This window comes from Phragmites australis, chromosome 2 (assembly GCF_958298935.1).
Source record: "Phragmites australis chromosome 2, lpPhrAust1.1, whole genome shotgun sequence".
NCBI classification, from domain to species: domain Eukaryota; kingdom Viridiplantae; phylum Streptophyta; class Magnoliopsida; order Poales; family Poaceae; genus Phragmites; species Phragmites australis.
In genome coordinates this window covers 36,653,652-36,671,468 of record NC_084922.1, presented here as the reverse complement: position 1 = coordinate 36,671,468, position 17,817 = coordinate 36,653,652, and the positions used below count along the sequence as shown (strand labels likewise).

The window sequence follows — 17,817 nt, the reverse complement described above, 5'->3', positions numbered from 1 at the left end:
GCTAAAAACCTGAAAAACAAGATCATGTTTTTTGTATGACAAACTCTCGCCACGAAGTAAATAACGATTTAACGCGGTATGCCAACACGACAAGTAGTTTGAATGGTTCATGATTTTTTATGAAAAACAAAATCATGTTTTTTTTAATGGATTCTTCTACTTAATGGGGAGAAGTTGGAGGGGGCATCTGCAAAAGCCCGCGCAAACCGACTCTATTTATACGCGCCCCTCCCGCATCCCTGAAGAAGATAACCATCCAAAAACTAAGCACCAAAGTCGCCGTTACTCGCCACGGTTTTCTCTAATCTCGCTTCGATCGCTCCAAGAAAAAAAAAAATCCAAATTGGAAGAGGGGGGAAAAATCTTCAACAAGAGGAAAAGGATCAACATCAGAAGAAAGCGCCAGATTCCCCATTTCTCCTTTCTTCTCTCGTGGCTTAATCGCGCGGCAACTAGCGAGGATGGTGGCGATCGAGAACCAGGGCCAGGTCGCGAGGGCGGTGGAGGTGGCACCGGCTCCGACGCCGGCGCCGCGGATCCCCAAGGAGGCGCGGCGGCTGCTGCACGAGCTGGCGTCAGCGTGGGCGGACGTGGCGGACTGCCGCGCGCTGGAGGTGGTGCCGCTCAAGGGCGCCATGACCAACGAGGTCTACCAGGTGCGCTGGCTCACCGGCCTCGGCGAAGTGGAGCCCAAGGAGAGGGAGGTGAGGAAAGCGCTGATGCGGATATACGGCGACGGCGTCGACCTCTTCTTCGACCGCGAGGACGAGGTCCGCACCTTCGAGTGCATGTCCCGCCACGGCCAGGGACCCCGCCTCCTCGGCCGCTTCCCCAACGGCCGCGTTGAGGAGTTCATCCACGCACGGGTACAGACTTGATACCGCCTCTAATCATACTGCATCCCGTTCTTGGACTAGGAATTCAACTTCTATTTTTCCTCCAATTTGTGTCCCCTGTTTCTCTTCATCCTTACTGAACTCGTAAATTGCCCCCAGTTTGTAGGAATTTTAGTGGCACTTTCAACTTTGGACGAGTGATTCTTCATCTCCTTTTACTTCTTCTGTGAATTCTAGTGAATTTGGTGCTTAAATTAGGCAGAGGGCAGCATTTGTTCTTGTCTGCAGTTAATTATTGATCTCATCTCGTTGTAGTTTAAACATAAGACTGCCGTTCTCTTGATACTTTTCGAGATTCTATAGATATGGGGCCTACTAATTTAATGCAGCGTGGTTCTCGTTCTTTGAATTTTCTGCCGTGGGAATCTAGAAATTTCGACCTTTCTTAAGCTCCAGGTCTCTATCAGTCAAATGAAAAATGTAACCTCAAGTCATTAGTCAACGAAATGGCCCATTTAACAATTAACGGGTGTCTATGTACCACGCGAATCAGTCGTAAAGCTATCTTTTTTGTCAATCTAAATATTTGTTACTTTGATGATCTCCTATGATGTTGTATAGTACTTTGAAAAATAAATTAGAAAACGGACCGTACTGTGCTGATTTAGTCAAGTAGAGTGGACTGTAATTGTACGTACGACAAGAGGAAACGTCTCACTCAGAAAAGCTAAAAATTCAAATCAATTGATTGGAGTTGGGATAGAATTGGTGGCAAAGTTCAGCAAGAAGTGGCTTTAGACCTTATTGTAGGAGGAATAGAATTGGTGGAATGTATATATTTGCATTGAGCCTATCAGATGGTATAAATAGAGTACAAAGACTTGGGGGCAAGATACCTCCCCGATACATATGGTAGTAGGGGATTACAAATCCTAACTACTAAATATACTCTAACATCCCCTCGCAGACGGTCAGACTGGAGAAGAAGCCGAAAGTAGTAAGCCGACGGACTGACATCCCCCCGCGGTCGTAATGACGCCGCGTTGCAGGTGTTGCGACTAGAGTGAAGACCGACGAGCAGCTTATGCAGATGGTAGCCCTTTGTGTAGAAGTCAAGGAAGCCAAGAGCGAGCCGAGTAGTCGTGGTCGAGAATGTCGTGCGTGAGGTAGTTGTGGTCGACGTAGCCGTAGTCGGGGTTGCCGTGGTCGAGGGAGCCGCACATGAAGCCACGGGCGCAAGGGGCGCCATGGTGACGGATGCAGGGAGGCTTGAGGGAAGAAGACGGTGACGCGGACGGGGCGATCGTTGAAGAAGAGGTCGATGCCGAAGTCGATGCAGTCGAGGACGAGGTGTGCACCGGGTTTGCTAGCCCGGAACGCGTCGGGGACGAAGGCACACACCGGTGTTGCCAGTACTGGGCGCGCGTCGGGGACGAAGGCACACACCGGTGTTGCCAGTACTGGGCGCGCGTAGGTAGGGAGCCCAACCATGCGCCAGTGTCTGAGGGACCAACAGAGAAGGTCTCAACAGTCGCGACGTGCAGAGCGGCGAGGATGAGAAGGTGCCGATGCAGCCCACAGATGTCGGAGTAGACGAAGAGGTCGAGAAGGAGATTGCGACGTTGGCGACGAGGTTGTGCTGGACGAAAGCGGTAAAGGAAGGTGGAACCAACGGCTTGGAGTGGCGACGCCAGTGTTCGAGAGTGTGGCGGCGGTGCTCGAAGAAGCCAGCGAAGAACACCCGAATAGAGACCAAGGGCGCCGACGATTGAGGCGATGACATGCTACGAGAGGCGACGTCAGTCGGCCGAAGTGTCGTGGCGCGTGGGGACGACGATGTAGGGCGACGACAGGACCTTCTGTTCAACCGGAACATGCCTAGGAGAGCGTGGCGACGCTACGGAGGCACGGACCACCGGCGGCAGCACTGCGGCCCGAAGGCGACGCAACGGTAGCCCCGGTACTCGGGTGGAGACGCGCGTACTCGAGGAGGACGAGAGCCATGCCGATCGGCCGGGACGAACCGCGTGCGGTCGGCTGATTAGACCGATAGCACACGAGGCTGTCGTGGCGGAGGCATCCCGAGTGATGGTGGCGACGACGAACTGGTGAGGAGCGCCATGCGGACGGAGTGGCGGGTAGCGACGCGTGAGGGTGTCCCCTCAGCACCGCGCACCCAGCCATGCCACACGGGTGGAGACGTGGTCAACGTGGTCGGGCATGGTCGATGTGGTCGGTGCAGGCACGACGGTCGAAGTGGTCAAGGACGCAGAGACGAATCAGCCGGTGGCATGGAGCCAAGGCAGTCCGTGCGCGACGTGGTCGAGCGCGTGTGGTTGGGGGCACCAGTGTGGAGACCGGTGGGAGCAGACGGGCGCATGGAGAGGTGACACAGTGTAGATCCAGGCACGTGGAAAGGAGAAAACGAGCGACGTGGCGGGGCGTCGATGGACGGAGCCACATAATTGTATATATTTGCATTGTCTAATTCCCTCTTAGAGTCTCTTTAGAGTGTTAACTATGCTTTATCTAAAAAACTGGAAGTTGTCGTAGTACTTTCTGGATTCTTGGTTAACTTTTTATTTATGTCACTCTCATGAAACAGAGTTGTTTTCTTGGTTGGATGAAAATGGATGGTAATGATTTATGGTGCAATACTACTAGATTTTCAGCTTGAGTTTGAGTGACAAATCATAAGTTATCGGGATGTCCAATTGCTTATGTCCCTTCACAAGCTTATGTGATTGTTTCAGACACTGTCAGCTGCCGACCTTCGAGATCCCGAGATTTCAGCTCTTTTAGCTTCCAAACTGAGGGAATTCCACAACCTTGACATGCCTGGTCCCAAATCTATACTCATTTGGGACAGACTGAGGTAGGGTCTATGTGGCTAAATAATTGCTCTATTAAGCGCCGTTTATAAAGTTAAAAATAGGGGACCGAAGTCTGAATCTGCTCACATAAATCTAGGAACTGGCTACAAGCTGCCAAGAACTTGTGCTCATCTGAGGAAGCCAAGGAATTTCGTTTGGACAGCCTGGAGAACGAGATTACTGCATTGGAGAACGAATTTTCAGTTGATTACCACTGGGTTGGTTTTTGTCACAACGATCTTCAGTATGGCAACATCATGATTGATGAAGAGACCAACATGCTGACCATCATTGTAAGTTGTATGCATTCACGATTATCTCCTTCCAATCTGCTGTACTACAAATATTCTTTTTGGTGTGTCTCAGTTATCAGTTATGTGCCTATAATGTGAGTACAGCTATGAAATGGAAATCTCTTGAACATGGGTAGGTAGGACTTCCAATTTTCGTCTCGTTAGAGTCTCTTCTATTGAGTAACACATCTTGCCTTGTGCAAATAGGGATGGTTGGAATTGTTGTATCATTTTGGTATAGGGCTGCCGCTTCCTTTTCTTTTCCCTTTCACACTAGTTGGCGTGTGTTTGTTGTGTTCCCTACCACCTGGACATACTAAGTTGTCACGCATCTGATAAAGACAGTTTTAGTTTTGGAGACTACTACTTTGTGAAAGATTCACGCTTGCTGTTCTTACCGGTTTTTGTATCAACCTATCATGACAGTCTCTTCTCTTGTTGTTACAGGATTATGAGTATGCAAGCTTCAACCCAGTTGCGTATGACATTGCCAACCATTTCTGCGAGATGGCAGCAGACTATCATTCAGCAAAACCTCATATACTGGACTACAGCAAATATCCAGGTATTGCATTTCTAAGAAAACTGCTAATGAGTGCGCCATTATTTTTCTTTTGCTCTTTAAATCAATTTGTATAATCTTGGTTCAGTGCATTCCTAACGTGCTACTATCTTCTATGTAACAGATATTGATGAGCAGAAGCGTTTCGTGAAGACCTACCTGAGCACTTCTGGTAAGTGTGAGTTCATTGTTTGGTTTGATTTTCTGATATCTTCAGCACGATTTTAGTAGAGCACGCCATTATGATACAAATTTGCACTCCTGTTTTACATAGAGCATGAACCTTTTTTGTAGTATCACGTCCAATCATTGAATACAAATTTTCAGCAGGAGTGAAAAACAGAAAGTTATTAGTTTGGCAATTTCAGCATTCATGGAACAAGATCGTCAATAAGACAGAGTAAACGAAATAAAAACCATTCCATTCTAAGAAACATGACACCGCAAATGATCACCATTTCACCACCTTTCCAGATTCCATGTAATGCGATGAACTGTAACACACCGTTCTTTACATTCGAAGTATCCCTAGTCACTATGGATGCTCTTTGCCTAGTTGCTTGTACTTTGTAGACTACATCTCCTAAACCCTAATTACGTGTCACTACCTGGCAGGTGAGGAACCTGATGCGGAGGAGGTGGAGAATCTGCTCCAAAACATTGAGAAGTACACGCTCGCCAGTCATCTAGTATGGGGCCTCTGGGGAATAATTTCGGTGAGTTCATATGTCAGGATTCCATTTTGTCACCATAAAACCTCTGTGCTGTTTTCAAACTCCTATCTTGTACAGGATCATGTCAACGATATTGACTTCGACTACAAGGAGTATGCGAGGCAGAGATTCGAGCAGTACTGGCAGAAGCAGCCGGTAACAATAACTTCTTGAAATGGTGAATAAACACTCGTGGCCTCAGGAACTCCCTGAGGGCCTGCGCTGCACATTTAAGTTGTGCAATGTCATTGACACAGAGAGAAGCTGTGAATGAAGAAGATAATGATGACAGAGAAGAACCCTGTTTCGGGATCAGTAGTTCTTATTCCGAAACTTGATAAGCTTCAACTTCACTTGAAAGCTATAGGGCTTTGGTTGCTCGCCTGTACAGTTTGAAGGCAATGAAGATAAAGGCCCTAGGTTGTGTCCTGCATGTTCAGTTTGGCTAGCACTGCCGTGGGTCGTGGTGCTGTTTCTGTTGTGTTTTTAGTTAATGTATACTTGATGAAAGTATAGTGTTCTTTGGCTTCGTTGCTGTTGTTGTGCTTTGAGATGATGCATCCATTGTAAACTATACATGGAGCAGCTGAAACAGTCTGCTGTTCCAACGTTGTTGATAAGATGTTAGTAGTAAACTAGTACTTCATAGATCGTATCGAAACTTCTTACTTTTCATAGTTCTTGAATTTTCTTCAAGTTATGTGTGTGGTTTATGCGAACCATCAGTAGGCGTCAGCGTCAAGTTGTGTTGTACTTTTACTAGATTCCAGTGGAATCTGACGATCTATCCATCTGAACAGCTATGTTGGGGATCGATGATAAACGCGAAAGCTTCTTTTCGTTTATTTCTGGACTTCTTGAAAATGGCATTTTCCCAAGAAATTGATTGTTTCGTAGAGAAAACATTACACGCACACGTAAGACAATACGAAACTCGGCTCAAATCGACCCAGGAGCCATGACCAGATTTTAGTTTTTTTGCTGAAAACTGCTGTTTACCCCCTCAAAGACTCACAAGAGGGGCGAAATTTGTTCTCTCTTTGTCTGAGTCCCAAGAACCCGGTTTGCGGTTCTGAAGTGAAAAAATTGATCCCAAACACGGATCCTCAAATTGATGCTCTGTCATTAGACTGCGAGTTGGACCATTTGTAAACTCTAATTTTTTATTTTGCTCTTCTTTTGACCTTATGCATCTATGCTATACAGAAGCCAAAAATAAACTTTTATATACTTGTATACGATAACAGTCAATAAAGTTTCTTTTTATTGAAGAAAAATAAAAGGACCCTTGAATGTAATTTGTGTGCGGATTGCAGCCTGGTCGTGTGCAGACCTATCCACATGGTAAGAAATTGGACCGGGCCTCTTGTGGCGCCGCCTACTCATGACCTGCCGGGCCTGACCTTACGCAGCCCAACCACTGCTTTTATTAGCAAAAATAATAGTCAAAATCCGATATTTACAAAAATAGGTACCTGTCAACATGTGGAGTGCCGATTAGAGACCTGTCGGCACTCCACGTGCTGACATCCTACGTGGCAGTGGGTCCAGGGACCTATCAGCACCGACAGGTCATGTGTCCTACAAATGATGTTAAAAAAAATCTACAACTTTTTCATATGATCTCTGATGGAGATGATTTTTATATAAAAATTATGTCTCACGGTGGTATCTACAACTTTATAGTTGAACCTATTGACGACAACAACTACTTTTTGGATTCAAATGAAAAAGTATTCAACTACAATTTGAGATCATATAAAGAAGTGATATACTCAAGGTATAATTAGTAGGTGTTAACGAAGGCAAAGAGAGAGACACACCATGAAATCGTCGTCAAGCTCCGGACATATAAAGAATCTCCTACCAGAAGTTTGGACCTCGAAGAACGTTAACATTCGAGCTCGATCGCCACACCTACACAATGGACGCTTGTGCCATTTTGGCACTCCCATAGGTTGGTTCCTACAAGAATCTATGATGACCTGTTTTGAGGTGGCAAGAAAAGACAAATATTATCATAATCTGAAAAGGTTAGGTCTGAAAATGGAGTACATATTTTATTATGGGGCATTTTCTTATATGTCACCGTAAAAACTCACAAATCCTTGATATGCCATTGGTGTGTCTATGATGCGTGAGACCTACCTCAATCACTGATAGTGCCATATCAGAGATTTATGTTTTATCTAGTGACATGTGAGGAATTATCTGTTTTATTACCATGATTGCATGTGTGCGGGTAACACAAATTTAACGGTAATATTATGTCGCGGTAAAATAATGTATGCTGCCACAACACATCTATAAAAGGCTCATGTATGTAGAACCTGACATCACAATGATCAATGGAAGGTAGGGGAGGAGGAGCGAGGAATAAGGGGGCGGAGAGGCCGTCGGTTAGATGGGAGGGTTCGTTTGGTCCAACTGAGTACGGGGAGCTTCTCTACAACTTCATTTTTTAGGTTAGGAATGATTTTCGTCCTCCAAGTCACTTAAGGATTTACGAGCACCCGAATGAGCCATGGCCTAAGTGTTCCCATGGGTACGACTGCGTCGTTCAGATGTATGATGAAAATATTCATAGGGTCGTCGATTCTTCCGATGTCCTCTTGGTAGGGTGAGAACTATATCACCATGAACGTCCATATCCTTTTTTTAAAACATTATACATTATGACCTCCACATTTCTGCAGGCCTCTGACGATGACCCAGTACACGAGATGAGTCGATCCTCTTGTTCTACAGCATATCCAAGATTACGCCCACCACCTGTGAGACCAAATCTTCAACTTGCTGAGGGAGGTTGAGAATATGCCAAGTGCTCCTGTAATACACCAGGAGGACACTTCTGTATACATCGATCTGTGTTGCACATGCCTGTGCCACAATAGGGATGCTCCTTCTCCTCCTCCGTCAGCGTAATACGGTGCTGGAAACTATTGGGACTCAGGAGCCTCTTCGTAGTCACTCTAAGTCAGTATGATTAGAACCACTGTTAGGACGACGTTGTAATTTGTGTTTCATAACATCGATCTTCGCCCTTTTTACATTCCCTAAGGCATATTAGGCAAAACTTCAGTACACCACTAGGGGGATAGTATATGGCATTGTACGTTCGGTCAACGTGTTGATTATGATTGTTATAGAATGGTCATGGTATGAGTATACGGTCCGAATAGAATCATAAAATAAAAACACGGTACATGAAAGATATTATGACACTAACAATAATATAGTAACATGAAGGAAGTAATATTACATTGGCACTAACATATTACCATAACACCAACAATAATATAAGACCATGAGACTAACAATAATCCAGTAACCTATAGGTTACGTCCCCTCTTGGGTACAACTCCCTTGGTCAGTTGAGTACGTCAGTGGGTCAGGTGGCACGATCGTCCGCGTAGGTCGTGCAGCGGGAGGTGGAGTGGTGTAGTCATCTTGGGAGGGCTATGTCCCCGTAAGTGACGCGCCAAGTAGCTGTGACGCATCGAGCTTGCTGCTATGTCCAAATATGTAGGAGTACCTAGGGACCTGACCACTGTCCCCAGTGAGCAACTCCTTGTAGCTACCCTGCGCTTCTATGTCCCAGAGATCGTCGATCTCTGCACATGGAACAACGAAGAAAATATGTTAGCATAGATAAAGCATGACATATGTTATGCATGAAGTGAGTGTTGTACCTGAGCCAGGGATGCGAGAACTTGAAAGACCTAGGTCCACAAAGGAAGGGTACATGGCCTTGGTGCCAGCACAGAAGTGGTCACCAGCACCGGTGATGGGCGCTGTGACACTGTAGCGGGATCACCGACGCCAAAGAATGAAAGTTGAGGCCACACGCCACTGTAATTTGGGTCACTAGCCCCAGCGAAGGAATGCCTCGCTGTAGTAGGGATGGAAGAGGGAGTCGGGGTGAAAGACAACCTCAACGGCTCGGCGACGAAGGTTGGACGAACCGGTGGGTGAGGCAGCTTGGTGAACGTGGCCGATGTGCGTGGAGTGAGAGGAGCTGATGCTCATGGTCCTGTAGCAACGTCTGAGGATGAACTGCAATTGAGAGACCGAAATACCTTATTCACCTACCGGATAATCCGGTCTAACGCCGTGCTCACCTTGCCCTTGGGGACCTAGAGGTCACTATCAATTTGTACCTTGATCACCCATGTCTTGACCTCAACCTAGTATAGTATGTACCTCTGCAAAGAAAAGTTTCATTTGATTACATAAATTTTTTGTACCAACAATTGTAGTAAATGATAAGTTATGTACTGTTATTCATACCTCAAGCGAGCGCACCTGATACCTGTGCGTCGGGTACATACCGTGCACGTCTGGCACGTGCCGCGGAACCTTCGTCGGTGTGTACATCACCTGGATCCACGTTCGAGCCATGAACCAGGAGAGGTACTCTGCGTACGCCTCCTCACAGTGTGGCTGATCCTCATCCATGACATGATCGATAGCTTGGTCCCATTCAGCAACTCACATGTGCACACGAGACGCAAACAAGCTCATGATATTAGCCCCCTTGCGCATCAATCTGCAAAAACATAAGGATATGAAAAAGGTGCAGCATCGTCTCATTTTAATATGTAATTACAATGTTACACACTTGTGTATGTTGATAGGCACCGTCCTAGTCATCTATAATAGGAACTCATGGATTTTTTTCTGAACTGCCACATCACACGATGCGGTGAGTACTCCTCGATGTAGATGTCGTAGACGAGGGCGCACCGCGTAAGCTAGTACTCCTGGTCCTAGAAGCAGAGCATCGAAAGTCCAAGGAGAGCGCGTTGAAGTACCTCATCCTCTGTGTATGGCCTCTAGAGAACATCATTCACTGTCAGCTCATTGAACCAGTGAATGAAGTACGGGTACGCGCGGTGTGTCCGCACGCTAGAACAAGTTGGTTGTGCAACTAAACTAAGTTAGAGAAACAAAAAAGGAAGTAATGGACATATACATACATGAATATAATAGCACTTACCCTACGTTTGCACCACAACGACCCCATGGTCGGGCCGACGATGCTATCAGCAGGGATCTGGTATGTGCTATAGTTGACAACGAGCCTACCAATAGCGAAACGCTCGTACGACCACATCTGAAGCAGCAGGGGACACACGATGCGGATCGTGTTGTTATCGTTCTTTGTGCAGGTGTCACACAAGCCACGGTACATCGCAGCCAGCACAACAGAAGCCCAGCTATACTACGGAACATCCCTCGGGTTGGCATCTGCAACCTCTCTGATGTAGGAGATCATGCTCCTCGAGATTGTGTTGTCTTGGGTCTCGGTGAACATGTCCTAGCCAAACATCCACATGAGGTACACCTCCAAGTGGTGGGACACGTCCTCATCACCTGCTAGTGGGTGCATGTTGTCCGCCTATAAAAAAAAGGAACAATTACAAATATCTTCATCCGTTAGTAATATAAAAGAGATGACAAAACAATACAAGACATATGTACCACAAACTGAACAAGAAAGACCTTAATTGGGTTGTGCTTCTCCATCCCTGGAAAGCCCTGAATAGGATTAGGTCGTCCCTCCGTCACATCCACATCCCTAGTCCCAACAGCGGTACCCGTGAAAGGCATGCACATCAGGAGAGAGATGTCCTCGAGCGTGAACGCCATCTCACTGCACGAGAGGTGGAACGTGTGCGTCTCGGGACACCACCTATCGACATGGGCCACGAGCAGGGCCCTGTCATAGCTAAACCGCGTGGGTGCCTCCGAGCCCCCCACCAACACGTCCACCTCCACCAGTCGACATAGTGGAATTAGCCTAGCAGCACGCAACCTGCAAACATAATACAGTTAGCGACGAATACTGATACAAGCCATATAAAATGATAAATTGAAATTGTACAAACCTCGAGATCCAGCACGCGGCAACCTTCATGAGCTCATCTGGCACACATGGTCGTAGTATCAGGAGCTCCTCAGCCTGCACGTGATGTAGTATGAACGGTGCCTAACATCGAGGTGAGGGTCAAGCAGCTCCAGTTGAGCCATACCTGCATGTTCATAAATTATTTATAGTTTTATAAGCAAAACAAACGCAGAGTAAGAAATAAACGCCCAACATGTAACATGACATAATAGATTGTTCAAAGCGTACACAAATATGTTAACGAATCACAACTTAACACGTTACAATCTGAAACATAGTGACAATCACATTACTACAATAGTAAACTACAATGTTGTGCACAAGAGTATCCAACACACCGCAAATTATAATATTAATCAAACTCAATCACTCGATGAAGCCGATGATCGATAACCACGAAGACATCTCCCATCTGCAGCTGAGCTGGAAGGACCTGCTTCCACGGGGTTCACACTTGGGACACCAACAATGCATTTATTATAAGTGTGCCCGGCTTCTGCTTCGTCCATATCATTTCGAAGCCCCGTAGTCCCGCGTCATCCATTCTTCTATTTCATCTTCTCAGGATCAGGGATGAAAACACAATTAGGCCCAAGTTTCTTCGTGAAGGATCCATAAATATCGAAACCATAGACCTTATGGTTCCAGGTATTGAACAGAGCTTCCTTCTTGAAGTAGTTAGAGACGTACCTCCCAGTCTTTATCCCCGTCACAGCACACGTGGCAATCACATGTGAGCATGAGTCCTGCAGTAGTATCGGCTTGTAGTAGGTGCAAACACACATGTCATCGAAGATGATGTATTCTTGGATAACTCTCTCACGCTTGCCCCCTCCTTTATTTGTCCATGCATAGAACTTCGTATCTATGATGTGCAGTTTCTATAATCTTCACCCGATGCATCTTTGCCTTCTTTGTCTTGTCTTTCATATACTTAGTAATCTTCGTCCCATAAATTAGACGAGCATCATTCAGTGCTATGTGCGCTATTGCATAGCACTCCCTGAAATACTTGCACGTCCCTTGAAGTATGAACTCTACAATCCACACAAGCGACAACCTGCTTACACCTTTCATCACCTAGTTGTAAACCTCTGCTAAATTTATAGTCATAATATCATACCTAGCTCCACTTCTCATTCGACTCATTCTCAATCCGCTCGCTAAATAACCTAGTAGATGATCTGGTCCTCCACATTATGCCAGCTTTATTATCTGTTGGCAGGGAGTCAAGAGATACTGGTTCGTCCTTCGGTCCCCTCACGAGCCTCCCTGCACGCTCTTGGGTTTACTTCTTCCTCAGCTCATCTAGTGTCTTTCAAAGAGCATCAAACTTTCGCTGCTGGTTCTGACTGTGAGGTTCTTATTCTTGAATTAGCCGAAGAATTTTGCACCCAAATACCTCATGCACCACATACTCTGTAGATATGGCCACACAGATCCCATCACACCATTTTTTGTTCCATTTTGCAGATCCTGAATTACCGCGAGCATGTCAGCATGGCAGTCATGTATAAAGCATATGTTCAATCAAGCATCAATAATTATCATCTTAACACGGTACAGGAACCAATACCAACTGCTGGTATTTTTACTCTCCACAAATGCAAAGGCCAACGGTAGAATTTAGTTGTTCCCATCAACCCCAATAGCAATCATGTTCTATCCATTATACATGCCGATAAGAAAAATATCATCGATGGACAGGATAGGTCGACAATGCTCAAAAGCTTTGATACATGCTCCTAATGCGAAAAAACATCGCTTCGGGACATACTTGCCAGGTTTGGACAACAATGCATACTTATTAATGTTGTAATTCGTCCCCAAGTTCCTTTGAGCAATGGTCTGCAACAAATGGGTTAGATTGTCATATGATGCTTCGTAGGTCCCGAAACTTATCTCAATTGTCTTCCTCTTCGCCCTCTATAACTTATTGTAGCTGATAGTGTATTTGTATTCCTCGTCAATTTACTTGATTATGGACCCTAGTTTGTAGTTCAGGTTGTTCACAACCTATACGTACATCATATTGGCGACAAAGGCTGAGGTGGTGTTCATATGGCTGGGCTCAAGTTCGTCCATTGTGGAAGTGTAGTCGACCATAATCGACACATCCCAATACTCGACACACTTCCTCTTAAAACCTTGCACTCGTCGTGGGCAACCCTCATTCATGCACTTTATATCATATTTCTTCTTGCTTGACTTGATAATATAAAACTGTCATCAAAGTGAAGTCACTCATTGAGTTATATCATCATTTATGGCATAACTGGTAGGATACCTAGCACCATCAGTCACCTCATTCTACGTATACTCCCAGAGCACATGATTCCCCTCATTCACCATAAGGTTATTAAAGTTAGGATTGTTTCAGTCTGCGGGAACATGCGCATCGTCCTCATCATCCGACATATCATACTTAAGAGATTCATCAGCCTCAAGATCATCCCACTTCATTTGTTCAATTAGGTAAGGGATTCATTCCACATCATTTGCCTTACCAGTCGGTTCAGTCGGATAATCCGATGAATGCGCACCATCTAGATCGACATCATCATCGTACTCTTCCTCATCACCATCCTCCTCCATGTACCCGCACCCTGCATCTCCCCAACTGCTTCCTTATTCTTTCTTTGCACAAGCAACATAGGAGGCTAACCTCTTTGCACAACATCCTTCAGGTAGATCCTCCAGACTTGATCTTTTGTGAGCATATATACCTCACAGTGTACACCATCTTTGAGACGGTTGCCTATAATGATAGTGGTCATCTCTTGAACCTTAGGGTCTATATTGAAACTCCTCATCAGCTAGGCGTACAAGTGTCTGATACTTTTGTGTATAGGTCTACAGATACCCTTGTATATTGACTGAAATATAGATAGTACTACCCCTTCCAGACCATATAATATTTCATTGTCTCCATAAAAAATATAAACTGTCACTGATCCGACATACCTGGTAACCATCGATAATAACCCTAATATTATTGTGATAGAACATAAAAAATTATGTAAAACAATATCTACAACAATGAAAAATTCATTACAAATATGACCCAACATGTAATATATATTGCAACAAAATATTCCTAGTTCACTACATCAAATACCTCTAAATCCTACATCTACTAACTCAGTTATGCCTACACTATATCTAAATCCTATATCTAATACCTAAAATATGTTTAACTACTACATCTAATTGTTAAAATATGTGTACAAATAGAATCTAGTTGCTAAACTATGTCTAACCCTAATCCTAAATCTAGATCTATATTCTAACCTACGTCTAGTAGCTATCATACCGAGTTTATAAAAAAAAACCTTAGATCTAATCTCTAACCTATATAAAAACCTACCACTAGTGGCAATGCTACCAGGTTTGTAAAAAAATAGAGAAAAAAAATATACCTCTTTCCTCCAGCAGAGCTTCACTATAAAATTTCTCCTCCCATCCCCTCTTTTCTCTTCCTCTCGTCTCTCTCACCTGAATTGGAATCAAATGGCCGACTGACGTCGGCTGGGCCGACATGGACAATTTATCTCTACTACTTAAAAAATATGAAGTGATTCTCGCACCAGGTAGGATGTCCTGCCTCCACGTCATGCAGTCTACCCCTAAACTTTGCAGAAATTACCCACCCACCAATCCCCTCCCCACGCCCCACCACTGTTGTAGTCTCTAGGGCCTCTGCCTTGGCACCACGCTCCTCATCCTCGTCATCTCCACGCTCGTCTAGTTAGTCTCCCCAACACCACATCCCCCCAAACCTCCATCGCACACTTCTCCGTCATCATAGACGGCTGCAACACGGGCACCCGGGCCCACGTCTTCACCATGGGGCCTGACTGGCGCCCGGATCTAGCATGCTAAGCCGTGATGCGCGTCTCCCTGAGGCTCTCGTTTATCACACACTACAGGATGCATGTCGAGGCCCGCTCCGGAGTTCATCTGCTTCGGTTTCACAGGAGGAGTTGCCGACCTCAGATCAAATGCTCACGTACATCAGGAACTAGCACAAATCCACAATGCCCATGTGATCTACAACAGTACTTTCAATTTCATTATTTGATGTGTAAATCCTTGTGAGACTACAACTCATCCTTGTGTGTTACATGAAGAAAATTCTCTTCTCGCTGCGACCAGATGCGTGTTTTGAAGCTAATTGCTTAATCGTGTTCAGTTCAGGCCTCTGATTTAGCTAGTGCCGTCCCCCCTAATCTAGAGCTCTATGTAACTAGTAACTGATTGACTTTTCCAAATGTCAAATCTAATCTGATCCTTCCTAATGGAGTGGTTGTTCAATTTCTTATTCATTTGGGTCACTATGTGATATTTTTCTAGTTTAGGCGGATACAACAAGTGACTTTGCTGAAAATTTACATGCAGATGAAGGAGAGAAGAATCTTTAGAGCATGCATTGCTTTATGAAGCACGTGCATTGTTTCTCTTTGTCGAGGGGGGAGGGAAGTGCTTCAAGCTGATTAGGTACTAGGGTTGGTATCTTCAGGTCGGTGTGAGTTGAAAATATTCCCCTTTTTTGTTAACTCCTTTTTGAGCAACTACAACCTGCAATTTTTGGTTTACATGTTGGTAGTAAAATTGCATGTTAGAAATCTGTCTCCAAAGAGACTGTATATTTTTAAGTGGATACATTCTCATTTCCTTTGATTTTGGTCTCAAAATCACATGGCATCTCATTTTGCATCCTGTGGATGTACGAACACGCTTCTATGATAAAAAAAAAGACTCATAGCTATGTTGTAAGTACATATCTATCAAATAACATAGTATATACACAAATTATTTTCTTTCGGTTAATCCTCCTCCTCATAGCACTACAATTCATTCTGTTTTTTTGGTTATTGTGAGAAACATGTGACCACAAACGTGTTGGGCACATTGATCATTTTGGAGCAGCCTGACCATTCAGGTTTGGAATCTATATGCTCGTGTTTAGATGCATTAGGCTTTGATTTCTATGTTAGTCGTGACTCATCGAGTGACACATTGAGTGACACAATCGAGTGGCTCGTCGACTTTAGCTTTATGTTGTGACTCATCGAGTGACACAAAGTGAAAAAAAGCATCGTGCAAGAGCCAGGAGTAAATGGCTACTTCTCTCCTTCTATTTAATCTTCCAGTCTGATCTATATTTTTCTACCATACCAAATCACCAAACACAGCGAACAACCATGTTATCTCATTCAAAGTCATGTGCTGTTTGGAGCAAGCGCGCCAAAGCCGCCCTACGCTTTGTTAGCCCCCATCCATCTCTCGACCCTCGCCAATTGTCCCTGAGCATGGGAGATTACGACATGGACGCCCATCACATGGATGGTCTCGAGAGGTATGAGGATGACCATACCAATGCAAATCCGATGGAGCCTGAGGATGTGAATCATGCCTCTGTTGGTAACACGTCCACCTCGACCGGACGATGGTCAGAAGTGTGAAAGCACATGAAGTTGGTTGAGGAAATACGGGGTGGTGAGAAGGTATGTCTCGCAATTTGCAATTATTGTAATGGTGAACTATCCGCGTCTACATCAATAGGTACCGTACATTTGAATTGACATTGGAAATAGTGATGGGAGAAGGTTGTTGTAGCTGCGTGGATAGCCGTGCAACCTATACAAGCACACTTACCTTCACACCTGATGGTCCGGTAAGCACATGGATATTTGATCCTTCAGTAGCTCATCAAAAAATTGCTAAATATATAGTTTCTGAGGATCTACCAATTAGAATGGGGAAAGCCCTAGTTTTAAGAGAATGATCCAACATGTTTTTGTCCACAATATCAACATGTCTCTAGAAAAACTACTAAGAATGACATTTTAAAATTATTTCATAGTCAATTAGACGCTTTGAAGAAAAACTTCCATAACATGACCTACTCATCTGCTTTAGCATATGATATTTGGACTTCATCACACCAAAGAACATCATACCTTAGCATTATCGCACATTATGTAGACAACAACTATAACCTAAATAAAAGAGTGATAGGGTTTAGAATCATCGATGAGTCACATACTGGAGAAGCCATTGCCGCACGTGTGCTAGAGGTTGTTAAGGAATTTAAAATAGAAAATAGGACTATTTCTATAACCTTAGATAATGCATCAGCCAACTCAAAAGCAATGGAGGACCTAGAACCTCACATACTAAGCTACATTGGTGGGTATGTTCTCCACTAAAAATGTATGTGTCATACTCATCAATATCATGGTGCATACAGGGATGACAATAGTAAGTAGATATTTGAACAATATTCGTGGTGCCATCTGTCTCATCTCTAGTTTGCCTACAATATTTAGTAGTTTCAAGGACTATTGCAAGTCTCAAGGTAAGAAGCCAAGGAAATTTGATCTTGACATGAAAGTGCACTGGAATTCAACATATATTATGTTGAAGCAAGTGCAAAGTTACGAGGGAATTATTACTATTTTTGTAAATGCTCATAATGTCGGTTTACTACTTACATAAAATGATTGGTACATTGCTACACGTTTATGACTTTTTCTAAAACCCGTTTACAAGGCAACAGTGCAGTTGTCCGGTGTTTATTATCCTACATCTTGCTTAGTGATAGAGTGGCTGTGGAGAATTACATC

At 44.5% G+C, this 17,817-nt stretch overlaps 1 protein-coding gene across 1 annotated transcript; it reads left to right on the top strand.

The window, feature by feature from the left end:
- The first annotated feature begins 242 nt into the window (after window positions 1-242).
- Window positions 243-5,910, top strand: LOC133908612 (probable choline kinase 2). Its single transcript, XM_062350715.1, has 7 exons — window positions 243-866; window positions 3,590-3,711; window positions 3,807-4,002; window positions 4,450-4,567; window positions 4,689-4,736; window positions 5,180-5,280; window positions 5,356-5,910. The coding sequence occupies exons 1-7, from the start codon at window positions 462-464 to the stop codon at window positions 5,449-5,451; spliced, it is 1,086 nt and encodes a 361-aa protein (XP_062206699.1). The 5' UTR covers window positions 243-461; the 3' UTR covers window positions 5,452-5,910.
- The last annotated feature ends 11,907 nt before the right edge of the window (window positions 5,911-17,817 follow it).